At 36.6% G+C, this 27,863-nt stretch overlaps 1 protein-coding gene across 11 annotated transcripts in view; it reads right to left on the bottom strand.

Annotated features, from left to right (window-relative positions):
* The window catches only part of LOC120781958 (calcium/calmodulin-dependent protein kinase type II alpha chain), a 171,611-nt gene that overhangs the window by 87,966 nt on the left and 55,782 nt on the right, over nt 1-27,863 (bottom strand). For all 11 annotated transcript variants that reach the window (XR_005706197.1, XM_040114127.1, XM_040114128.1 and 8 more), the window contains exons 4-10: nt 17,227-17,286; nt 16,996-17,050; nt 16,530-16,855; nt 15,982-16,076; nt 15,800-15,922; nt 15,571-15,697; nt 13,592-13,684 (exon numbers count right to left, since the gene is read on the bottom strand). Coding sequence is in view for 10 of the 11 variants with exons in the window: in XM_040114127.1 (XP_039970061.1) it covers nt 13,592-13,684; nt 15,571-15,697; nt 15,800-15,922; nt 15,982-16,076; nt 16,530-16,855; nt 16,996-17,050; nt 17,227-17,286 (879 nt within the window). In the remaining variant the exon portion in view is untranslated. The remainder of the gene's footprint in view (nt 1-13,591; nt 13,685-15,570; nt 15,698-15,799; nt 15,923-15,981; nt 16,077-16,529; nt 16,856-16,995; nt 17,051-17,226; nt 17,287-27,863) is intronic.

Raw genomic sequence — 27,863 nt, 5'->3', positions numbered from 1 at the left:
TGTCGCCAATACAGTTGCATTAGTTACTACATCATTAAATTCTCTTACAGAAGGTGCGTTCCAAAGTTAACAGGCCTTTTTGAGTCTAGCGCCCCCTGGTGGCGCAGTCTACATGTCGACTGGTGTGTTAGAATCTGCTATCCTTATCGATTGTCTAGTGAGAATTTCGTGACATTCCATCGATTGGTAGTGAAGTTATTGCGTTTTAAATGTCTGTTTGTTTGAGTTATCTTTGCGAAAACAAGTTCGATGATTGCCTATCCCGTAGCAGGGTGCACGAGCGGTTTCAACGTTTTCAAAGTGCTTGTGAGGACATAAATGACGATCAATATGTGGGCCAATCAAAATCCGTGATCAACGGAATTCCATCGAAACTGTGCGTGAATTCATCAAAAATCAGCCGAAATCATCATTGAAATTCAACATCTCCAACATTCGACGTGTTCGGCCCGAATACCGCGATAATGAAAGTTGGAGTTTGTTGCACGATAATGCGCCGTCTCATCGATCGCCGCTTGTGACAGATTATTTGAACAAAAATCACATTTCAACCATTAACCACTCCCCGTATTCATCTGTCATGGCCCCATGCGACTTTTCCTTTTCGGAAAAATGCATTTGCCTATGTAAGGAAAGCGTTATGTAGATGTAGGCCATTCAAAAGGCTTGCACCGGAATACTGGCGGCCATACCGGCCAACGCGCTAAAACACTCGTTTGACATGCTTTTGGACGGTGCATAAATCTGTATTGAAGCAGAAGAAGTCTATTGAATAAAATAAATTGATTTTGCCGAAAAACCGTTTGTCCTGTTTACTTTGGAACACACCTGTATTTATTTTGCAATCGATATTGATGTCGCTGCTGATATATTTTCTTTACATCAACCAGTAAGTTTTATGTGATGTAAGAGAAACTTTTGGCTCAAATATCTTGGGCTGTTCGTATAACCTTATTAGCACAGGAGAATGATCAGATGATAAGTCTATACATGTATCAGCTGTAATAAGCGATCTATCTAAATTTTTGACTACAGCAAAATCTATTAAGTCTGGTATTTTTTTCTATCACTGAGCCAGTATGTCGGCCTACGTGGAGATATTATATCCAGCTTATTCATAATAGTGTAGTACAGCTGTCGACCTTTCGGATTAATAAGACGTGAGCCCCAGTACGTGTGTTTTGCGTTGTAATATCTACCTGTTAGAAATCTTTGACCTAGTGTTCCAAAAAAGTCTTTAAATTAGCTATATGTAATTTTAAAACGAGGTGGACAGTATATAGCCGTACGGATTAAGTCACAACCCCGATTTTTTATTGATATTTTTGTAGCTTGTAACTGTGGTGTAGCATAAGATTCTAGAGTATAGTGGTTTAAACGATTTCTAATCAACACTGTCATGCCACCATGCGCTTTTCGATCCGAATGATTTGTAACATAGAGTCTAAATCCCGGTATACAGAAATCTATTAATTTCTAATTTATGTTGGTTAACACCATTAGCATTCCATCTGCAGATATTTAGTAAGCTCATTTAAATTGTGTCATGCACTGTGTAAGATTTATAATCATACCTCCATTTGGAGGATTTTGCGGCAGTTGCGTTTGTACAGTGTTGCCTTTTATCACATTTGCATAGCTTCCTTGCATATTATTATTGTTAGAAGTAATGGGATATGTACTTTTGTCTGAGGTTGATATAATTTCATTACCTGGTGTTTGTAACATTTGGTTACGTCGTGCTTGAATGCCCTGTGACAACTACGATTTCAAATCTTTTTATACAGGACAACCCCTGTAGTTAGCAGTGTGATTTCCTCCACAATTGGTGCTTTTTTATTTTAATTCGTCTTTCCTAAGGGTGCATTTAGAAGTGGGGTGTAAATCACCACCTACCACACAAACACTGCGTAGAGTGCAATATGATTTGGTATGCCCATATTCTTGGCAGTTAGTACATTGTACCGGACCGTTAGTTTTATGTGGTTCTTCAACAGTTAGTCTATAATGCAACAAATATTTCAGATTATACATAGGATGTGTTTAATTTTTTTTAAGTTGATTAGAGTTCGGGAACAATTTAATTTTAAACATTGGCTGTGGTACTTTGTTTCTATTAAATATATTTACAACTGTTTTAATACCAAAACCGCATTATCCCATTGCTTTTTTGACTTCACTAGAATCAACGGCGGACTATATACCCTTAATTACAACTAGGCCCTTAGAGCTCTTCATTTGATGCGAATAATAGTTCTTGGTTTTATTTGACAATAATTTAACATCCGTTTGAAGGTGAGATAAAGTGAATTCGCGAAACATCCCCAAATGAACAGTTAAAAACAGCCTCGGCTGAAAGACCCCCCTTTTGATGACGACCACGGCAAACGAAATAAGGAATACGAATTGAGAACATGTACCTGGAATGGTCACTTAATTCGGAAGGTGCCGTTGCCCAGCCTCATAAAAATAAAGGTTGCCATCACCGCCGTCCACGAAATGAGATCGACGGGACAAGCACTGAGGCGAGTAGGTCCTGGCCATATAAAGAAGCGCAAGTTCGGCGTGGGATTCGTGGCGGGAGAGAGACACCATCGGCAAGTACTATCATTTACTTCGGTGGATGAACGCCTGGCCACGATCCGCATCAAAGCGAAGTTCTTCAACATATCGCTGACTTGCGCCCACGCCCCGACGAAAAGGACGATGTGACCAATGAAATAGAAAAATGCATCAAGCTACCTGGCTGTTTCCGGATCGAAAAGCCACCAACCACATCGATTACGTTTTGATAGATACCGAAAAGCATTTGCAGATTCTGCAGAGTTCTGCTTTCTCCAGACTGGATTAGGAAGCAAAGCAAATGGGTCTAGTGGTGAACGAGGGCAAGACGAAATATTTTATGTCATCAAACAAACAGTCGTCGCACTCGCGACTTGGCTCTCACGTCACTGTTGACAGTCATAACTTTGAAGTCGTAGATAATTTCGTCTATCTTGGAACCAGCGTAAACACCACCAACAATGTCAGCCTGGAAAGCCAACGCAGAATAACTCTTGCCAACAGATGCTTCTTCGGACTGACTAGGCAATTGAAAAGTAAAGTCCTCTCTCGACGACCAAAGGCAAAACTCTTCAAGTCACTCATTATTCCCGTCTTGCTATGTGGTGATGACAAAATCTGATGAGTCGAAGTTACGAGTTTTTGAGAGAAAAGTTCTGGGAAAGATTTATGGTCCTTTGAGCGTTGGCCACGACGAATATCGCATTCGATGGAACGATGAGCTGTATGAGGTATACGACGATATTGACATAGTTCACCGAATTAAAAGACAGCGGCTACGCTGGCTACGTCATGTCGTCCGAATGGACGAAAACACTCCAGCTCTGGAAGTATTCGACGCTGTACCCGCCGGGGGAAGCAGAGAAAAAGGAAGACCTCCACTCCGTAGGAAAAATCAGGTGGAGAAGAACCCAGCTTCGCTTGGAATCTCCAATTTGGGCCACCTTGCGAAAAGAAGAAACGACTGGTGCGCTGTTGTTAATTCAGCTATAACCGCGTAAGCGGTTTCTATGCTAGTAAAGAAGAAGAACGATTGGTCCAATATATTTTTTTAAACCGACTCAGTCTTATTACTTTCCGGACAAACCCGGTATACAACCACACTTACTTAGAAAGGAAAAATTTGGTTTGACATTTACCAGTTAAAACAAAAGCATTATTTTAGAGTTGTAGATAAAAATCTCGATTTTCTACACCTACTGTCTCAAGTATGTTAGATCATTGTGTAAAGAATATTAGCAATATACGATTTGAAATAAGTACTGAACTTTGGTATCGAAAATATAATGGTGGATCCTGGGTAGTTACTTATCCTATGACAAGGACCTTTTCGAAAAATTTAAGTTGTATTAGATAAACAGTAAGAATTTCCAAATAATTTTTCAGGATGATATCTCTGTTCATATTAAAAATATCAAAATAGGCCTTCGAATTGATGTAGGGAATACAAATGGGCTTTCCAACCACACAGAAGAAATAAAACTTCTCCCCAAATCTATTTTAACATCTTCACGGTATCAGAAAAACATTTTACCAAAAGGGCACATTTTAAAATTCAAGCATATGATCTTACCATTACAAATCATACAGACGCTAATGATAGTAAACTTAATCCCTTCCATGGGAACAAAGTTAGCAAATCCCAAAAGAAAGGGAATTAACGCGAGATAAACTCCGAAAAAATTGGCGAACCAGATGATAAAATAAAAAGCAATAGAGCATCAAATGTATGAAATAAAAAATTGCAAATGCTGAGTTCAAAAGTCTGGATCTGGATCGAAATACTAAAATACCAAAAAAAAATACCCTGCTATGACAAAATTTACATAGAAGGTACGAAAATGATTTCTCAAAAGTGTTTTTTTCAGCACTAGTTTACAATGCAATTTGCATATTGGACCACTTTTCTGAACCACTCATACAAACCTGATATTATTATATAGTTCTATTAGCTTGTAAGTGACATTTTCCAAAGTATTTCATTTTATCGTCAAATAGAAAGAGGAACTTCAAAACTATATAGTATTTTTGGTCGTGTTCAACAGGGAAGTATTCTAGGCCCTACCCTTTATACAATATGCACTGCTGGTCTTTCTGTTGTCAGTGATGTTTGTCAAGTAGTCATTTACGCTAATAGTGGACCTATAATTGCATCTAAAGACACTGCGGTAGAAGCGTATTGTGTTGTGTAGACAGTGAATAGGCAGTGCTCGCTCTTTTAATATCTTCGCCCACCAAATCTATTGCAAAACTAACAAATTTTCTTATCATCAAAACAATGGGTTTTATTTCAATCCATATTTTGAAAAATATTTTGAAAAAAAAAAACGTACAAGTCCATTAAATTTAGCTATTCTTCAAAACAACCGAATACTTTTAACCACTCGCTATGAAATTTTCGCTTTGAAGGTCAGGCGTGTATTCATTACTACAAAATATTATCAAGAACTAACTGAGTGGTTGGTTGGCTTACCTGTTTCTAAGTTAAGAAGAATTAAACAGGGGGTCTCGCAGGGTACTGTCTTCTCTCCGTTACTGTTTATCTACTATATTTCAAGACTCCTCCAACCATCAGAGGGAATTTCCATACCGTCATGTGCAGATGATTGTACAATATTGACGTTAGGCAATGGAATTGATGGCATGTGTTTGAAAGTAAACAGCTACCTAACCAATTTTTTTTCTCTTTTGTTTCTGCAAAAGGCCTGACACTATCCCTCAAAAACTCCATAGCGACCGTATTAACGAAAAGGACGAAGGAGTACAGACTGGGCTTTTTCGGAAATGCAGTAAAAACTGGCAATACTGCGCAGTTTGCACTGCTGGTTTTATGCTGATTAATGCCCTTGAAACTGCAAGAAACTGCGAATTTAAAAATTTTCAAACATATAAATATGCGAAATATAAATATTTCTTATTAATACTCTCACAGAAAAGTGATAGCGAAATTCGATTTTAAGGAATGAATCGTGTAAAAAAAGAAATTTATTATTTGCGAATAGCTTTAAAGACAAACAGATTGTTCTAAAAGTTCACCTAATATCCTTCTACTATATCCTATTAAATAAAAACATACATAAATATAATAAAACAATAATATTAAAGCTATACGGTCAGTCATATAATTTTCGTGCTATAGTGCATATTGGACTGCAATAAAAGTTCTGGATAACATGTACCAGCATAGTGACACACATATGGGCCAATATTACGGTTTTCAACTCAACTGTGTCTGTGTCTGAATTCCAAAATTCAGCATTATTGCATTTAACTCTACCCATCAAGAGAAATTTCGTTTGAAGTGTCGTCAAACTTCACCTTTTTTTTGGTATTGCGGTTTTCAACTCAGTGGGGTTGACTAGAGTATCAAAATTTTCAACTGCTAACAAGCTTCTTCTTCTTAATTGGCGTAGACACCGCTTACGCGATTATAGCCGAGTTAACAACAGCGCGCCTGTCGTTTCTTCTTTTCGCTACGTGGCGCCAATTGGATATTTCAAGCGAAGCCAGGTCCGTCTCCACTTGGTCCTTCCAACGGAGTGGAGGTCTTCCTCTTCCTCTGCTTACCCCGGCGGGTACTGCGTCGGATACTTTCAGAGCTTTTTCGTCCATCCGGACAACATGACCTAGCCAGCGTAGCCGCTGTCTTTTAATTCGCTGAACTATGTCGATGTCGTCGTATATCTCGTACAGCTCATCGTTCCATCGAATGCGGTATTCGCCGTGGCTAACGCTCAAAGGACCATAAATCTTTCGCAAAACTTTTCTCTCGAAAGCTCGCAACGTCGACTCATCCGTTGTTGACATCGTCCAAGACTCTGCACCATATAGCAGGACGGGAATTATGAGTGACTTATAGAGTTTGGTTTTTGTTTGTCGAGAGAGGACTTTGCTTCTCAATTGCCTACTCAGTCCGAAGTAACACCTGTTGGCAAGAGTTATTTTGCGTTGGATTTCTAGGCTGACATTGTTGGTGGTGTTTACGCTGGTTCCAGGATAGACGAAATTATCTACAACTTCAAAGTTATGACTGTCAACAGTGACGTGAGTGCCAAGTCGCGAGCGCGACGACTGTTTGTTTGATGACAGGAGATATTTCGTCTTGCCCTCGTTCACTGCCAGACCCATTTCTTTTGCTTCCTTGTCCAGTCTGGAGAAAGCAGAACTAACGACGCGGGTGTTAAGGCCGATGATATCAACATCATCGGCATACGCCAGCAGCTGTACACTCTTATAGAAGATGGTACCTTCTCTATTTAGTTCTGCGGCTCGAACTATTTTCTCCAAAAGCAGGTTGAAAAAGTCGCACGATAGGGAATCGCCTTGTGGCTTGGTATAACAAGCATTGAGAAATAAAATGGAAAAATGATAAAAAAAAATAAAATTTTTTGCAATTTCAAACTGTTTTAATCAGTTATGATGTATAAATCCACAGAAAGATGAAACATTTTTGAGCTTGTGGAGTAAAATCTCGAAACTGGACGAAACAAACATCAATTTGGAAACTTTAGATAAATTAATTGACCGTTGGAAAAGTTTCGAACATAAAGAGTTAAAACAATATACTCCTAGGAATATACTTTTAAAGTAAAATTAAATTTTTGAAGCATTTTCCTCCTCTTCCGTCATTGGTGTTTTGCGGTGTCCGCAGCGTATAAATACGGTGTTCCCAATATTTAAAAGCAGGTTTTGTAACAACCATAGACATCGAATGTTGCTTCAATCCAAAATTAAAATCATTTAAAATTCACTCCTGATAAGTAAAGGCAGTAAGGAAATGGATAGTTTGTGGTAATATTCCTTCAACAACATTTTGGCAAAAAAAAACAAAATGATTCTTCATTTAAACGAGAATAACTAATGATTCAGTAATAAACATCATTTAAAATACATCAATTGTCAACAAAACTTTGGCTTAGTTGCTGTTAGGAAGCACGAATGGATTTCTGTGATCACGAAGGCTTTTTTTTAGTACGCAGCACATTAGTTTTTGTCCCAACATTTTTGACATCACTATATAAATCAAAAATAATGCCAATTTTTAATAATTATTCAATTAACGACTTTTTTCCATTTTTGTTCTTTGATTTTCCCTTGAAATATTTGATTTTGACTTGAAATATTTTTGATAAATAACTAAATGATAGAGAACATGTGAGTGTGGCAAAAGAGCTTTAAGCTCTGGGTGTGTTCAACGCAATCCATCGTAGTACATTAAACAACAGCACAGAATTCTTGAACTCTATTGTAATACAGAACTCTATTTGCTTTGGAATAAAAGTTCAGATATCAGTTTCTGCTGAGATAATTTCGCCGAAACCATAGTTGGGGTCAAACCAGCACCCATATCCGACGAACAAGCACGTCGTCGGACGTACCGTTAGATGATTCCGATGGCAACCATCTTGAACCCTACCCCCTAAGTCGAGATTAGATAACGCTACAAAATAACATTATTTTCAAGTTGTTAATTGACATTTCCTAAAAGTTTGAGTTAAAGAAAACCAGTTGAAATTCTGATATCTTTAAACGCTTTTGATTTTTTTCTTAAAATTGATGAAATTACAAGTAGTTTCCGTATTCAATTTTAAAATTTTCAAAGCGTTTTCCCCAAACCTCAAATTGGTTAATATTTTCCATTCAAAAATACTTTAACCTATTTGTTCGTAAAAAATTGGGACTTCTCCTTCAAAGAGCTTCCCACGTTTCAGGGCATATCAAATAAGCAGTGCAGAATGTTACAAATGTAAAAATATCCGGAAACAAATAACGTGTAAATGAATATTTAACTTCCATATATAAAGAGAAAACGAATTATAGTTTATAAGAATCAAGACACCAAAGGGTAACATGTCAAATCACATGTATTTTCAGAATAAAATGAATATAATCAAAAATAAATCTTTATCACGTGACCGATAGTCCACGGAAATCGATAACTTCATGAGTTTGATGACCAACATATAACCAATTCTAGGATGTCGAAACCATACAATCCCACAAGCCATTTTTGCAATATCTCAACAATTTTACAATTGGCAATTACATACACTGCCGCTCAACTGAATAGGTTCATGATCATTGTTGTACTAATAATATTCCGATTTGAATTATTTTTTTTAATTGATAGGGTGCAAAAGTGTGGTTTTCATAAAATTTTTTGTTTATGCCACATGATTATTTCCGTAAGAGCAACAAAATTAATGATTGTTTTCGGTATCTGAATAGGTTTAACGTACAGAGTTTTCCAATAAGAGTAATATTATTTCTTTTCAAAAAAACTAACTAACTGTTTAGGAAATTAAAATTGTTTTATTTAGTGTGAAGTATAATCGATACAATTTAGTTCTGAGTATAACATCGTTCAAATAGTCTCTACGACTTCTTTTCAGAAACGAATTCCATGAACACAATTTTCGCGTGCTTTTTCACTAAATCAAGTCGTACGTCACGAATAGTATGTTCAATATTGACTTCTTAAACTTAAATAGTCTGTTTTTTTTGCTTAAGACCAATGACTTCAAATAACCCCGTAAGTAGTATAATGGTATTAAATCAAAACTTCTTTGAGGCCGTTTAATGTCACAATTTCTTGAAATAAGCTGATCTCCAAACTTTTCTAGCAATAATTCGGTTGCTGCACGTGGGGTATATTTTCGTCACCAGATGTTGTCAAGATCAACTTCATCCAATTCCGGCCATAAAAATTGGTTATCATTGATTTATACCGCTCCCCATTAAAAGTAACGATGTCACCAGCTTCATTTCAAAAGAAGTACTGACCTATGATTGCACCAGACCAAATGAAAAAAATATAGATCATGGCATATTAAAAATGGCCGAAACGACACTTAGATAACATATCATCCCTATTGGAAAACACAGCACAAAACATTAAATAAAATAAAACTTTAAGTTTATTTTCATTTTAATTATTTTATTTTTTAAAGTAATTTTAATTAAGTTTAATATTGAGTGAATCTTCCTTTGTTTCATATAACTTCAAATACATGGTTGGGTAGTGCGCTATACAAATTTTCTAATATTTACAATTATATTTTTGTCCAGACCAATTTAATTGCCTCTACTAATGTTTCTTTGTAGTAAAATTGTCTGCTTCTTTCATAAACCTTGCGCAGTTTTCACTATATTAAGGTCAGGCGAATATGGAGGTCACTCGAGCAACTTAACGTTTTGGTCCTTTATCCATAATTTTATCACCCTAGCAATATGTATGGGAGCATTATCGTGCTAATGGAACCATTGAATAGTGTTAAAAATAATTGTATAGTGTGGAAACGCTTTCTAAATTAGAGATTTATAGGTTCCGCTTTCGCGTTAAGAAGTCACAGAGTCAAGGTCGCTAGTACCTACACCATTACACCTTCACACGATTGGCGACGGCTCAGGAAGTGTTCTTCTTTTCGTGGTAGATAGACCACTTTGTCCAGCTCATGTGCTTGCGTGCAATTGCAGTCGTGAAGCATTGCGTACATTATTTAATGTTTTTTTAAGTTTCAAGCGCTTTAGGTGTTCAGCCGAAAATATCACAAGTCATCGCACGTTGACAGGCTTGCCTTAAAACAACAATTTTGTTTAGTTTTGGGAGCTAAGAGATCAGAATTGGAAGCAGTTCGAACAATGTGCATCCTGTCTAAAACACGTGGTCGCATGTTTTATACCGCCTTTCATATTTTCGCCGTATTCTTCTTCTATTTCTTAATAAATGCTAGCAATATTTTGTCATACCAAAAATTTTTAGAGCGATTTTGCGATAACCAAAACCACTTTCATGACAGGCAGACTATTGCTCTTCGAAATCCTTTTTGCATTTAATGGCTAACTTATTCAGTTGAGCTAAAAAAATTATATACAATAGAATTCAACGAACGACATAAGAAAACAAATTATGCAAAGTAATGGAACTTTGTTAACTTTACCAGTGCATATCGATTGGTACACATGTATAATTCCATTGAATTATATAAAACATGTTTATGTTCCATATGTTTACAACAATTCATGAAAATTCAAGGAAAATTATGACAACCAAACGCTAACATGTAAGAATGGGTAAAACTGAGCAATGGAACTTTCTATGATAATACTTGAATTTCACCCGACAGAGCATATTAAAGTAACGCCACAGGAATAACTCTATGGAAGTGCAAGATATTCGAAATGAAACCTATTTCAAAGGAAGCAGAATGAATTAAGCCAAAAATTAACCTGTTGCAGCACGCAAAAATTTTATTATTCAACACAAATTAAAGTAGTTTTAGTGGTTTTGTTTGGAAACATTTGTCATACCAAAAAGCAATAATAATAGAAATACAAATGACTTCAAAAAATATATAAAATATGTTTGATGAAATTAGAGAAAACTATTTACCGGTACACAACAATTTGCGTAAAAAATCGTTTGGGTTTACTGATATACAATAACTTGTTAAAAAAATATTTGTACAAGAAGTAAATTATTTACTACATCAGGATGAAGTTTGTATTCTACCTGGTAAAGTCATTCTTATCTATATATTGAAATTTATAAAAAAAAAAATTAAAGAAAAGAAAACGTAGATTTAAAGAAAACATTAAAAATGTTTTTAATTTTAACATCACTTCACAGAAATGCGATTATTACGTTTAAATATTTATTTAAACAAGTTTCAAATACTATTTTTACTCGTCTCACTTAAAAGTTTATTATTACACGATGATGGATATAACAAACATTGTAGTAGTACTTTATATACTGATAAACACACAAACTAAGAAAATTTAGGGAATTAGAGGAAAATTTTATGAAAAATTACCATTGGTACGTAAGCCGAAAGTGTGAAGATATACTACTTTGAATATATTTTTTACACTGTAACATAAAAGCAAAGAGCTTAAAATATAGCTATTTCTAATATTAAAAACGGTAAGGGGAATTGTCCTTAGAACAATTAAGGCTTGGGAATTCTTGATGTGACTAACTTATTTCTTATTTAGAAACATCTATCAATTCCGGCGGCTTCGCTCGCATAGAATTATCAACTACCACTGGAACAACGCATTTCAGTTCTCCTCTTTCCAATTGAGAGCATCGCATCTGCAAAATAAAATTATTCTGGCCAGCGATGGTTCTTGCGTTTCTTCCTGTTGCTCAGCTTGCCTTTCTACACTAACACGTGTTTGAATAGTCGTATTTTCTATTCTCCATTAACAAAATATTATTGATTTCGTACAACTTTTTTTGCGCGTACCCGTCACAAACTTCTGGAAAGATTTGATATATGCTTTCGCAGCATTTTTTGGTTTGATAAATTTATATTTCACGTCTTTCCGTACTTTGGCTCGGACATTCTACGAGGACGTAATGAAATAGCGTTTAATTTTTAGAAACCTATATTTCCAATAAAGCACGGAGAAGACCGAATTCGAGATGTGCATACAAGTTCGGAGGTAAAAAGCAGTCTAATTATACTTTGTGTAATATTTACAATGAGCAGCAATGTTCAATTATATATATATATATATATATATATATATATATATATATTTCAAACACATTAATAATTAGAGGCGTTCAAAAATTAATTGGCAATTGAATAAAGATTATCATGGTTGAAACCATTTGATATACATAAACCAAACAAACAATACGTCGTGCTATTACATTTTTTAAAGTAAAACAATTAGGATATTAAAAGTAACCTTATTTAGATGGATTATGGAAAAATAAACTAATAGAATAAGTTATAACAAAAACATATGTAAAAATAGAAGTAATGCAGATTAAAAAGTTAAAGCTGTGTTTAACTTGCCTTTCCTACACGCTACGTTAGAGCTCTATCTAACCTCTATTTTCTTTATACTTGATTTATGCCAGATTTTCATTCATACTAACATACATGCATGTAATAATATAAAGCCACGCAGAAAATACACATTTCAAGTCTAAAATAATATTATAATAATGAAATTAAGTTTTTGAATGAGTGATGTAAACTTATCGATTCGTTGAAAAAAATTATAAAATATTTAATTAAATAACTTTATAACTGATTTATTCTAAAAATTATTTATTATTAACGAATCCTTTTAAGAAAATTGATGATTTCATCCAAATTTCCGACTTTTGAAATTCGACAACAATTTGAGAAAATTTAAATAAATATGCATAACTAACCAAGCAATCTATTAAAATACATTCAATTAATAAGTATTATACGCATTTGTACGTAGAGGTTGTATAACAGTAATAACTTGAAGCTACTGAACTGAATATACCAAATATTAACTCCCTCTTTCGGTTTATGCTTTCGCTCTTATTCACTTTATAAATGTATAGAATTCGTTTTTTATAATTTGCTCAAAATAGGCAAAACAAAGCAAATCAATATTCAATAGTACAACTATTTGTAGTACATTTCGGATTATTTAACGAGAAACAAAGCATATTAGGAATGAAAGTAACCAGTAACGAAATGTTTAGAAAAGTATAAATATTCTTAAAAGAATTAAATTGAAATAATGAACATTAAGAATCAATAACAAAAAAAAAATATTTTTATTAATATACCATACTTTTGAAACAAAACAAGAAAATTTATTTAAATTTTTGGCCAGTTAATGAGATACTTTTATACTTAACATATAAATTACATATTCCTCAATAGGTGTTCTAAATTAGTGTCAACTATATTTTAATACCATTACATATTACAAACAGCAAAGTAGTTATGAATATTACATATTGTTTGTCGTGACTAAATAATTCAGAAAATAGCTTTAGGATATTATCTACTTAATATAAAGCTTAACAAATTTCTGGTACTTTCATTTATGTCGTATGCTGTACTTTTGGTTATCAGATCTTCCCTGCAATTGATGTGGACAAATTAATCCCTACGGCCTTATTCAGAAAGATTCAACTTAAAAAAAAATTAAAAATTATACCTCAAATTTTTGCGGTAAAGAGATACTTCAAACCGTTATCAACATATAAGGCATATGAGACCAATAATAATTATATATTTACCCTTAACGTCGTCATCCTCTAGTGTTGTACTTGAGGAATCTGTTGATTCCTTAACTTGAGATCCCTCACCTTTCTTGGTAATCATACTCCTACCTGAAATTTTTATTTTTATTTTTTTAAGCATATTACGCATACAAGGTGTTGTCCAAAGTAAACACGACTTTTTGAATCTTGCGCCCTCTGGTAGCGCCATCTATACGTCGACTGGTGCGTTAGAATCTGCTATCTTTATCGATTGTCCAGTGAAAATTGCATGACATTTCATCTATTGGGAGCGAAGTTATTGCATTTTCAGTGTCAGTAAGTTTGTGTTATCGGTGCGAAAAGGACCTTCGAACAAAGAGCCAATATTAAATTTTGTTTTAAAATTTGTAACTTTTACCGAAACGTTTCAATTGATGAAAAAAGTTTATGGCGATGATTGCCTATCCCGTAGCAGAATGCACGAGTGGTTTCAACGTTTTCAAAGTGGTCGTGAGAACATAAATGACGATCAACATGTGAGCCAATCAAACTGTGCGTGAATACAACAAAAAGCAGCCGAAATCATCAAGAAATTCATGGAATGGAATTGAACATCTCCAAAACATCGAAAAAACATATTTTAACCATTAGCCACTCCCCGTATTCACCTGATATGGCACCGTGCGACTTCTTCCTTTTCGGAAAAATGCATTTGCCCATGAAAGGAAAGCGTTGTGCAGACGTAGAGGCCATTCAAATGGCTTGCACTGGCATACTGGCGGCCATACCGGCCAACGAGCTATAACACTCGTTCGACATGATTTTGGACCGTGCAAAAAGCGGGAGATTATGAAGCAGAAGGAGACTATTTTGAATAAAATAAATTGATTTTGCCGAAAAACCATTTGTTGTTTTATTTTTTAAAGTCCTGTTTACTTTGGAACTCGCCTTGTATGTCGCATTTAAAATTTTGTATACTAAATACTATTTACTTTACGTACATCTTACATATCAGCACGTAATATATGTATGTACATTAGGGTGATTCAAAAAAAATTATTTTTTTTCAATTGGTACTCGCAAAAATAGGTTCCTACACACCTCTAAGAAAGCCTCTCCAAATATGAGTTTTTAATTGTAACGGGAAGGTCCTCCGCCTAACGGTTTTCTATTTTTTCCTATTATCAGATAGAAAAATTTATATCTCGCTTCCAACTACTTGAAAAAATATCTTGTTAATTAGGTTTTGTAGGAAATTGAATGCTCTAAAATATGGTCTCTTATGATTTTTTCGTAAACCCAACCGTTTAAAAGATATTAACGGTTGAAATTTGACTATTTTTGAAAAATTCTTTATTTCTTATTAATTTTATAACTCAATGAAAAAAAATTATTATGAATGATGAAACACATAGTTTTGTAGGAAATTTACTGCTCTATAAAAATGGTCTCTTATAATTTTTCGATTAAGTTAAGCGTTTACGAGATATTCATCATCAAACATCAATGCATATTAAGGTGGAGCAAAAAAAAAATATTTTTTTTTCGTTTGGTACTCTGAAAAATAGGTTCCTAGACACCTCTAAGAAAGCCTCTCCAAAAACCCTATTCATAATGATTTTTTTCATTGAGTTATAAAATTCATAAGAAATAAAAAAGTTTCTCAAAAATAATCAAACTTCAACCGTTAATATCTTTTAAACGGTTGGGTTTACGAAAAAATCATAATAGACCTTTTTTATAGAGCATTCAATTTCCTACAAAACCTAATTAACAAGATATTTTTTCAAGTAGTTGGAAGCGAGATATAAATTTTTCTATCTGATAATAGGAAAAAATAGAAAACCGTTAGGCGGAGGACCTTCCCGTTACAATTAAAAACTCATATTTGGAGAGGCTTTCTTAGAGGTGTCTAGGAACCTATTTTTGCGAGTACCAATTGAAAAAAAATTTTTTTTTTTGAATCACCCTAATGTACATACATATATGTACGCAATTCTTAGTCCTCAACTTACTTGAAAAATTTCTGGTTGCTAACATTGTAGTAAGAATAGCACCCTTAAGTTTACGCCGAGCATTGAATTTTTTGAGACAATCCACAGTTTCTTGGCGATGAACCACCGAAGCCACACGCTCTCTTTGCTGTAAGTAATAAAATAAATTTTATACAAGAAATGAAGCCATTATATATAGAGTAAATAAAAAGGCAATATTTTAATCTGCAAAAAATTAGGGATTACTTACGCAAATCCATGGATGCTTCAGCGCTTCAGCTGCAGTAATTCTCTTATTTGGATTAACTGTTAGCATTTGATTTATCAAGTTTTTTGCTTCAGGTGTTACGGTATCCCATTCGGGCGATGGATACTATAGGATAATAGGTGCATATGTTTAGGAGGTAAGTAAGGAGGAAAAATTATGCTTACATCATATGCACCAGCCTTTATTTGAGAGTAAAGACGATGTTGATCCTCATCCCAAAAAGGTGGATAACCGACTAATAAAATATATAAAATAACTCCTACGAGTTCAAAAATAAAGTTTCAGTAAATTTTATTTTAATAAAGCTGTAACCGCAAAATTAGGTTTACATAACATAAGTATGAAAAATAAAACGAACATTATAGATTCATATCTATATTATTATATGTTCCAATATTCCACTCAGTAATCAATAATTAAAAATATACCTTTTTCACGCTTTTGATATTAATTATTTTTAAAAATTTCACTTGAAAGCCTATGTAATTTTAATGGAACTCTTTATCAATTACAAGAAGATTAGAAGTTTTGTAGGAGTGACAAATTATATATTATATGAAATATGTGCCAAGGGCGGAGTTATATTTTTTTGTTGCTGTGATCACAAAGTAAGAATAACATGATAACTATCTCTATATCCCTTTCTAAGATTTTTTCACGCAATATATGCCCATAGGATCGTAAAAAGTATGTAGAATAATTTCTTGCTTACCACATGCCCATATATCTACCGATTTGCCATATGGCTCCTTTTTCAGCACCTCCGGCGATAAGTAGCCAGGAGTACCGGCAAAACCGAACCATGCCTGATGGTCGCCCTGAACTTCTATGGCTAAGCCGAAGTCGGCGAGTTTAACAGCTGCACCCTTAGCTTTACTAGCTAATAGTAAATTTTCTGGTTTCAGATCACGATGCACCACACCATTCTGATGGCAATGATTAACCGATTCCAAAATTTGTTGAATGCAATGCGATGCATCAGCCTCTGAATAAAATTCACGCGCAACAATATCTTCAAACAGCTCACCACCAGTAACACTGCAATTGTAAATTGAAAAAATGCATTGAACTTTGAACGTTCACGATAGTCCGCTATATACAGACATTCATGTAAATATAATATGCAATATATAGTCACATTCTCCATGCAATATGTATATAGATAAAAAAATACTTACAGATCAAACACCAAATAATGATAGTTTTCTTCTTGTATGCTATCGTGCAGTCTGACTGTAAAAAGAATCATTATGGATTAGTGAAAGAAAAAATGCAGAGTAAAGTTTCCCTCAATGTAACAAAATATAACATATGCAATATTGTGTATTTTTAAAATAATATATATTGAATTTTTGGAGTTTTAATAAAGTTGAATAAATGTTATAAATGTTCGGGACAATAGAACTTACCGATATTAGGATGATGTAGTTTTCTACAAATTCTAGCTTCTCGCTCTAATTTTTGGAAATCTAAAAAAAAAAATTTAAATACATTTACATAAACCATTACATATTGGTAAGAACTGTTTTTGCCATACAAACTTTGTGATAATTTTTGTTAAAATATGTAATCTCAACAATTATGAGAATACATACAATCCACTCATTTTAAATAATTAATTTGTTCTCGGCAATTTATCCTTGAACATATTAGAAAGTGTCGACATAATAAATGACATAAAATAAACACACACATCTGTTACACGTCTGGAGTGGCCCCGCCCTCTAATATGTTTAATGTGCATATGTATATCCTAACCTACTAAAGATACAACAACCAAATTCGCCCAGAATAAATATTACAAGAAGTCCTACCGATAGTGTGGAAATTGATGGAATCGGATGAAAACTCCTCTCATGTTAACTTTATGATTTTGTAACTGGTTTAAGAAATGTTTAACTTTATACTATAATTTTATTTTTATGCATATTTCAACATTTAATTTACAGCATAAATTCAATACGGAGTCTGCTCATTTTACTAAATCTTTCTATTATTTATTCTGGTTCACCAGCAATTTCGTAGTTTATGTTGAGGAGTGCTAAGCCGTTCAATCTTTTCTGGAGCAACGTTGTTCTGAGCCAAGTCTTGATTCGGCGCAAAGAAGAAAAGGATCGTTCAACGGTAGCATTTATGGCTGGCAATGTGCTCCGGCTTTCTAAGGCAAAAAGCACTTGTGTTCTCGTAGCAATTTTCATCTTCCATGGTTGTTGAAATAGCGCTACTTCTGCTTTGAGCTTCGTTTTTTGCACTTCTTTGTTTCCGCGCAAGATTTTCCCCAAAACGTCTAAATAGGCATTCAATGAGTACAGTTAAATCCTTCTTTTCCAAATTTAGGTTAAATTTTGGTAACAGCTGACTGAAATTGAAACTTTAAAGAACTTCATCGGAAAACCGCGTTTTTAAATCTTGCATGCAGAAACTCTGTAAAAGCCTTCACAGCTTTGAGATGGGTGATTGTTTCGATGACTCTGACGACCACATGTTCAGGGTTTTTCCACTTCAACATCTAATTTTTCAACCATCTGTGTAGCATTTTAAAAAATTCCATTAAAGTGATGATCAGCATGTATTCTTCGCGTGTTCAGTGTTGCAACCAATGTTGTTATGACGGCTTTTTTTTTCTGTAAGTTGGTAGTACGGTTAGTGACATCCATTTCACGTCAAAATATTCATTAGTATTTGAGATACGCGTCGTTTTGTGAGGCTCTAAAAGTGAATTTTTCGATTTTTACTATGTCTGAATTTATTGAACAAAGAAGTGGGATAATGCACCATCTCATATTGCATTGGTTATTCGTGATCATTTCGCCACATTTTAATTAATATCGTGATGCAACCACCGCATTCGCCTGATTAAGAAGTTACATACTTCTGGCTTCAGCAAACTCACATGACCACTCCGAGGACACCGTTTTGAATCAATTGAGGATATAGTAAAAGCTATGTGCTATGATGACTGGACAATTCGTTGGCAAAATTCACCTTTCAATTTGATTACAGTAGTATTTTATTATATATTTTTGTACATATGAACATGTTTAAATGAATTAAGCCTCTCCTACTCTACCCGACAAAAACTGGTGCACCCTAGGAAAGAATTCACAATACACCACATCCGATAGCACCATACACTTACATCACCACACAACACTAACACAACTCACCACACCTGTACCCACTCAACAAAAAGGATGGACATTGGGATGGGAGACACAATTCGCACGTCAACATTCGTCGCATACACTTCATTACACACAATTCGACTGCAGAATTCGTCACACACTATTCGCAAAGTACCTTTCGCTCCGAAGTATTTAGATCCTGCGCGCTACGGCCAAGTCGACATTGACGTGTCCCTCAGAACTCAAACAAAAACCATTACGACAAAGTCCAAACACACTAACTAATATCCATACTCGTCTTCGGCCAACAGGCCCACTCTACATAATAACGAACTGCCTGTGGTCTATCTGAAAGAGAAATTCTAAAAACTTAGCGAAGCAAAACAAAGAGGGAATATTTGTAGGTCCACAAATATAGCAAATGGTAAAGAACAAGTGCTTTGAAGAAAAACTAAATGACCAGGAAAAACTCGCATGGTTGTGAACATCGTCAAAAATTTTCTAAGAAACAATAAATCCGAAAATTACAAAGGCCTGATAAATCAACTTTTAATTGAGGTGTAATATGTTTTTAAAAATACATATACTGAACTCTGGATTTCTTTCCGTCAATTTTGGATGCATTTAATGCTGAACAAGGCGAGAGGTTTCATCATCACAAAAATTATAAGTATTTTTTCGGTATTTAGTAATAATTTTTCTAAATGTAACTGATGTTTGTACTTTTTAAGATAATATATGTTTTGATGATGTCACAAGAAAACCTGACATTTTTTTGATGCAACCCTGTAGGTTGGTCCGAAAAGTAATAGGACTGATTTTCTTCCGTAGCGACTGTACTTCAGAGCCATTTGATATGATCAAGCAGGCTTACCCAGATGTTGCTTTAGCACGAAGTGGTGTGTTTCGGTGTCACCAGGCCATTTTGGAGGGCCGGGAGAAGATCGCTGATGAATGTGCATTTTTGACATCAAAGGCATTGTCCACCATGAATTTGCTTCTTCTTGACAAACCGTCAACGCCAAGTTTTACGTGGAAGTCTTCAAGAGACTCAAACGAAGGGTCAACCGGGTCAGACAAGACATCGCAGTCGATTGGAAGTTGCACCACGACAACTCCCCGGCGCACACCGCCTTTTCTGTGAACAGCTACAGATATTTTGAAAGTTTTTTAAGAATTGTAACGAGTCGTTCAATAAATTATTTTAAATGGACTCAGTCCTATTACTTTCCGGACAAACCCTGTATTATTGTATATTTGCCCTAGTATATTCAAAAGTTGATATGAGTTTTCATTTTTTTAAATTTTACACGAGTAGGAGCAGGTTGGTGCTCTTCGTTTTATCTCACCTACGAGTTGTATTCGTGTGTGATTCGGCTCTGAGATGCCGATTTTATTTAATATGTTTACTTTTGGTTAAGGTTGTTTTATTGATTTTAAGTTTTGTTTCGACAATATACTCATATATTTAAAAAGGGAAAGAATGGTCTGGAATACTGCTTACTCTTGTGGTTTTGAACCTCGGGACGGGCATGGGCTACTTTCTATCGTTTTATGTTAAAAGTCACAACAATTCATAAATAAAAAATATATGTATATATTTCAAAACATAAGCATGTGTTGAATATTCATGTAAGAATCATTTGAACATTTTTTCTTAAAAAAATCCAAAATAAAATCACACAGCTACTGGAAGGATGCAGTGGTTTTTGTTTATATACACATGCATACATATATGACGTATATACATATGAATCATAGCGATAGTTGTAACTGAATAAAAAAGGTTGAATCATAGTTTGAGATGAGTGCATAATAGCTGACAAATATTCCTGAAGCATTGCACAGAACAATGTAAAATTTAAGAGGAACGATCAAGGCGGTGTTTTCTTAAGTGTAGTATCTGGGTTTTAGCCGTCGATTATGCACTTACATTCGATGAATGTTGGACAAAACATTACCATATGATTAGATATAGGACGTGAGATGCGCTCTCTTCTGCTCTACTCCTGCGCTGTTATTCACCATAACAAAAAGCATATATATGTGTAACGATATACGATGCAGATGCAGGGACCGTGAGGATGTTGTTACATCATACATATTTATATATGTACTATTCCTTAAGTGATTTACGATGTCAATAAAAAATGTATATTGCCAATTTAATTATTCCATTATATTGTTAGTACGATAAATGATATCCTTGACAACAAAGAGCGAGCGGAGCCGCGGGTTTATACTAGTATCCTATAAAATACAAAACTTTAAACGGAATAAATCAAATAAAAGTGTAGTAACCACACCATTTCCAAAAGAATTTGGATGCCTTGGCAGCCTTCAATGAAAACTCTTGGACTTTTCAAAACACAAAATTTTCAGGTATATTAGGCCAAAATTTCCTAAAACCTTTACAAGCAAAAATTAATTGTGCGGAAAACTAGGTTAAAATTATCACAATTATCTAAAAGATAAATTCAATTTCTCTTATTTGAATAAGGAAGAATTTCAAGCAACTTTGAGGCTGATCAATGTCTTCGAAGACCTTTTCTTTAAAGAAGGAGAGAAACTATCATGTACCAACAAGATACAGCATGAAATCATAACAACAAATGATAGGCCTTTATACTCTACAATTTATAGATATCCTCAAATTCATGAAGAAGAGATAAAAAGTCAAATTAAAGAAATGCTACAACAGAAAATAATTAAAGAAAGCAATTCACCCTACAATAGTCCCTTATGGATTATACAGAAAAAGTTAGACAATTCCGGGAAAAAGAAATATAGACTTGTTATCAACTACAGATAATTAAATGAATTTACTGTAGATGAAAAATTTCCAATTCCAAACTTAAATTCAATCTTAGACAAATTAGGTAGATCACGGTATTTCGCCACCCTGGATTTGGCCAAAGGCTTTCACCAAATCTCAGTTAGAGGAAGACAGAAGAAAAACCGCTTTCTCAAGACAATTTGGGCTTAATGAATTTATTCGAATGCCATTTGGATTAAAAAATTCACCATCAACTTTTCAAAGATTGATGAATACAGTCATTAGCGAGCATATTAATAAAAATATATGTATGATATATTAGGTTGTCAAATACATACCTTCCGCCGTTTTTTGAATTTCACGGCTATGTATAAAGCAATACAGAGCTCGTATCTGGCAATACTATACACCTTTGAAAGGTCTTGACATAACCTGCAAAACGACGCTATGAATGATTAGTTTGGATATTGCGCTCAACAGTTATAGACGTGTAAACATGGTGTTCACTAAGCCGAAATTCGCGCTATTTTACAGTTTTCCTTCGTTAAAGGCAAATCCGCTAGAAAAACGTTCCGTGAGATTTAATGGTGTTTTGCGGGATGGTACTCTATCACTTCGAACTGCGGAGGAATGGTTTCGACGATTCAGAGCGGGTGAAAACGACACCATGGATCGCCAGCCGGCGGAAAACCTGTGACGACGAATACCGATCAAATCATGGAAAACATCGAGTTAAACCGGCATGTGGCATCTCGTGACATCGCCCAGAAGATGGGTGATTTGACGCGATCAACTCCTGCGATATGCTGCGGAAACGGAACGAACGTCCTATTTTTTAAGCGGATGGTGATTTGGGACGAAAAATGCATCACAGACGACAATATCAAGCGAAAACGGTCGTGGTTGAAGGCCGGTGAATCATCCCAAACAGTGGCCAAGCCGGGATTAACGGCCAAGAAGGTTTTGCTGTATGTTTGGTGGGATTGCAAGGGATCCAATATGAGCTGCTGCCATATGGTCAGACGCTTCATTCTACCATCTATTGCGAACAACTGGACCGCTCGAAGCAGGCGATCGACCAAATTGGCCAACAGGAAGGGTGTAGTGTTCCATCAGGACAACGCCAGACCACACACTTCGTTGATGACTTGTCAGAAGCTACGGGAGCTCGGGTGGGAAGTTTTATCGCATCCACCATATAGCCCGGACATAGCGGCAAGTTATTACCACTTGTTCCTGTCCATGGCGAACGCCCTTGTTGGTGTAAAGTTGAACTCAAAAGAGGCTTGAGAAAAGTTGCTGTCCGAGTTCTTCGCAAATAAGGAGCGGGGCTTCGAAGCTCTAGGGCTTCTTCTTCTTTAGCCGAGTTAACAACAGCGTATAAGTCGTTTCTTCTTTTCGCAAGGTGGCGCCAATTGGAGATTCCAAGCGCAGCCAGGCCCTTCTCCACCAGGTCCTTCCACCGGAGTGGAGGTCTTCCTCTTCTTTTGCTTCCCCCGCGGGTACTGCGTAGAATACTTTCAGAGCTGGAGTGTTTTCATCCATTCGGACGACGTGACCTAGCCAGGCTAGCTAAGTTAAAAATACAAGTGAACAAATGTGAATTTCTTTAGAAAGAAACTCAAGTTTTGGGACACATTTTAACATTAGAAGGAATTAAGGGGTTAGTAGGGTAATCTTTTTTTCTTTTCATTGGGGGCGTTTTTTACGTGGCGTGTCCAAAACCCAGCGCACAACCCTGTGTTAGGGATATTTCGCCTTCTCACTTTAGCTCGCCTTCGAACGGATGTTCTTAGGCTACCCAGAGGATACTTGGTCTAAAACTGGAAGTCGTGAGCTGCTTGAGCCATATGTAAAAGAATCGCTTCTGGCCACTCCCAAGTGAATGGCGATCAGAGACCTTTCCTCACTTGCGTGAACTTCTACACTTCTTCTTCTTCTTCTTAATTGGCGTAGACACCGCCTACGCGATTATAGCCGAGTTAACAACAGCGTGCCAGTCGTTTCTTCTTTTCGCTACGTGGCGCCAATTGGATATTTCAAACGAAGTCAGGTCCTTCTCCACTTGGTCCTTCCAACGGAGTGGAGGTCTTCCTCTTCCTCTGCTTACCCCGGCGGGTACTGCGTCGGATACTTTCAGAGCTTTTTCGTCCATCCGGACAACATGACCTAGCCAGCGTAGCCGCTGTCTTTTAATTCGCTGAACTATGTCGATGTCGCCGTATATCTCGTACAGCTCATCGTTCCATCGAATGCGGTATTCGCCGTGGCTAACACGCAAAGGACCATAAATTTATCGCAGAACTTTTCTCTCGAAAACTCGCAACGTCGACTCATCCGTTGTTGACATCGTCCAAGACTCTGCACCATATAGCAGGACGAAAATTATGAGTGACTTATAGAGTTTGGTTTTTGTTTGTCGAGAGAGGACTTTGCTTCTCAATTGCCTACTCAGTCCGAAGTAGCACCTGTTGGCAAGAGTTATTCTGAGTTGGATTTCTAGGCTGACAGTGTTGGTGGTGTTTACGCTGGTTCCAGGATAGACGAAATTATCTACGACTTCAAAGTTATGACTGTCAACAGTGACGTGAGTGCCAAGTCGCGAGCGCGACGACTGTTTGTTTGATGACAGGAGATATTTCGTCTTGACCTCGTTCAGTGCCAGACCCATTTCTGCCTGGAGAAAGCAGAACTAACGGCGCGGGTGTTGAGGCCGATGATATCAATATCATCGGCATACGCCAGCAGCTGTACACTCTTATAGAAGATGGTACCTTCTCTATTTAGTTCTGCGGCTCAAACTATTTTCTCCAAAAGCAGGTTGAAAAAGTCGCACGATAGGGAATCGCCTTGTCTGAAACCACGCTTCGTATCGAACGGCTCGGAGAGGTCCTTCCCGATTCTGACGGAGCTTTTGGTGTTGCTCAACGTCAGCTTACAGAGCCGTATTAGTTTTGCGAGGATACCAAATTCAGACATCGCGGCATAAAGGCAGCTCCTTTTCGTGCTGTCGAAAGCAGCTTTGAAATCGACGAAGAGGTGGTGTGTGACGATTCTCCTTTCACGGGTCTTTTCCAAAATTTGGGGCATGGTGAATATCTGGTCGGTAGTTGATTTGCGAGGTCTGAAGCCACACTGATAAGGTCTAATCAGTTTGTTGACGGTGGTCTTTAATCTTTCACACAATACGCTCGATAGAACATTATATGCGATGTTGAGGAGACTAATCCCACGGTAGTTGGCGCAGATTGTGGGGTCTCCTTTTTTATGGATTGGGCATAGCACACTTAAATTCCAATCGTTGGGCATGCTTTCGTCCGACCATATCAGTTCTTCGCCGCCATGTTTGAATAGCTCGGCCGGCAATCCGTCGGCCCCTGCCGCTTTGTTGTTCTTTAGGCGAGCAATTGCTATTCGAACTTCTTCATGGTCGGGTAATGGAACGTCTGCTCCATCGTCATCGATTGGGGAATCGGGTTCTCCTTCTCCTGGTGTTGTGCGTTCACTGCCATTCAGCAGGCTGGATAAGTATTCCCTCCATAATTTAAGTATGCTCTGGGCATCAGTGACTAGATCACCTTTGGGGGTTCTACAAGAGTATGCTCCGGTCTTGAAACCTTCTGTAAGCCGCCGCATTTTTTCGTAGAATTTTCGAGCATTACCCCTGTTGGCCAGCTTATTAAGCTCTTCGTATTCACGCATTTCGGCCTCTTTCTTCTTCTGTCTACAAATGCATCTCGCTTCCCACTTCAACTCTCGGTATATATCCCATCCCGCACGTGTAGTGGTCGATCGTAACGTTGCGAGGTAGGCAGGTAACGTTGCGAGGTAGGCAAACCAATGGTTTCGGTTGCAGCTGTACGTAAGCAGTTTGAAATGCCGTCCCACAGTTCCCTTATACCGAGTTATTGACGAGTGCTCTCAGAGAGCAGGAGTGCAAGCCGAGTAGAAAATCGTTCGGCTGTGTGTTGTGATTGCAGCTTCTCGACGTTGTGTTTGGTGGCGTGCGTTTTTTGCTGCACAGAGGCGTGTGCGAATCTTAGCTGCAAGAAGATAATGATTCGAGTCGATGTTAGGACCTCGGAGCGCACGCACATCTAAAACACTGGAAACGTGTTTTCCGTCTATCACAACATGATCGATCTGGTTGTTAGTTTTTCGATCCAGAGACTGCCAGGTAGCTTGATGAATCTTCTTATGCTGGAATCTAGTACTACAGATAACCATATTTCGGGCCCCGGCGAAGTCGATCAGCCTCAACCCATTTGGAAATGTTTCGTCGTGGAGTCTGAATTTACCGACCGTAGTGCCAAAGATACTTTCTTTGCCCACCCTGGCGTTAAAATCGCCAAGCACGATTTTGACATCGTGGCGGAGGCAGTTCTCATAAGTGCGCTCCAAGCACTTATAAAAGGCATCTTTGGTCACACCGTCCTTCTCTTCCGGCGGGGCGTGGGCGTAAATCAGCGATATGTTGAAGACGTGCATTCACCGGAGTGAATGATAGTACTCGGCGACGGAGTCTCTCTCCCACCCCAAACTTGCGCTCCTTTATATGGCCACTGTAGTAAATGCCACAAAGACCTACTCGTCTTTGTCCTTGTCTCGTCCATCGCATTTCTTGGACGGCGGTGATGTCAGCCTTTGTTTTTACGAGGACATCAACCAGCTGGGCAGCGGCACCTTCCCAATTAAGGGACCGTACATTCCAGGTGCATGCCCTCGATTCGTAGTCCTTATTTCGTTTGCCATGGTCGTCATCAAAAGGGGGGTCTCTCATCCGAGGCTGGTTATACCTATTCACTGGGGGTGTTTTTTACGTGGTGGGTCCCAAACCCAGCGCACAACCCTATGCAGGGGATGTTTCGCCGTCTCACTTTAGCTCGCCTTCAAACGGATGTTTTTAGGCTACCCAGAGGATACTTGGTCAAAGACCGGAAGTAGTGAGCTGCTTGAGCCATGTGTAAAAGAATCGTTTCTGGCCACTCCCAAGTGAATGGCGATCAGAGAACTTTCCTCACTTGCGTGAACTTCTACACATGACTCCATCCTTCTACACATTGAGAAGTAAAGTCCTCTCTTGACGAACAAAAACCAAACTCTATAAGTCACAATGTTATGATAAAATTTATGTAAAAAAACATGGGGAAAAATTAAAAAAAAAACGTTAATTACTTTTTTAGTTATCAATATTTTCTCAGGATTCTAGTAGGGACGATAACCAATCACGTACTTTTTAAGAATAAATTGGGTTTTTATGTTTCAGATGATCCAAACACGAGAAATCGTGTCCGCCTGTGAAAAAACGCATCTCATTCACCCAGCCATTTCTCCGACAGATGTCATCAAAAAAATCCGAAAAAATTTGTTTATACCCTCCACGATACATCTCATGATATGTGAAAAAGTTCTATTGCATGAAAGAAAAATTGCCAAAATAACAGGCCAGATTACCCAGATTTTGGCTTAAGCCAAATCCAGCCAAGGTTGAAATCATACAAAACTTAAAAATACCTAATATCACAAAAAGAATCAAATCATTTTTAGAAATAACAGGATTTTATAGGAAATTTGTTAAGGATTATACAAAAATTGCACATCCTATGACCCAATATTTGAAAAAACGACAAAAATTAAATATATACAACCCACAATTTATTGCATCGCTTGAAAAATTAAAGGATAAAGTTAAAAACTCACCTATATTACGATATCGTAATTTTAATGAAAAAGTTTAGAATTACAACTGATGCTAGCAATTTTGCAATAGGACCAGTTTTGTTTCAAGATAGTCACCTCATTGCATATGCATCAAGAAGACTAAATAATCACCTAACAAATAATGCTACTATCAAAAAAGAACTCTTGGACTGTGAAATGTTTTAGGCGTTATGTCTTCGGTAGACAATTTGAATTGGAATGCGACCACCAACATTTGAAATGGCTCATGACAAAATACTCCGGGAAGGATATAAATCCAATATTTCAAAGATGGTTAGTGAGTTTGGACGAATATTATTTTTCTATCGAATACATTAAAGGGATATATAGCAGTCTTTTTGAGCAGAATAATAAAAAGGGGATGAAGGTAGCAGCATGTCAGTAGAAGCGGAAACTGTCCATTCACAAGAAGAAAATTCAGGTC

The sequence above is a fragment of the Bactrocera tryoni genome, unplaced genomic scaffold (assembly GCF_016617805.1).
Source record: "Bactrocera tryoni isolate S06 unplaced genomic scaffold, CSIRO_BtryS06_freeze2 scaffold_79, whole genome shotgun sequence".
Lineage (NCBI taxonomy): Eukaryota > Metazoa > Arthropoda > Insecta > Diptera > Tephritidae > Bactrocera > Bactrocera tryoni.
Note: the sequence above shows the minus strand (reverse complement) of the source record. Positions and strands in the feature narration are given on the sequence as shown.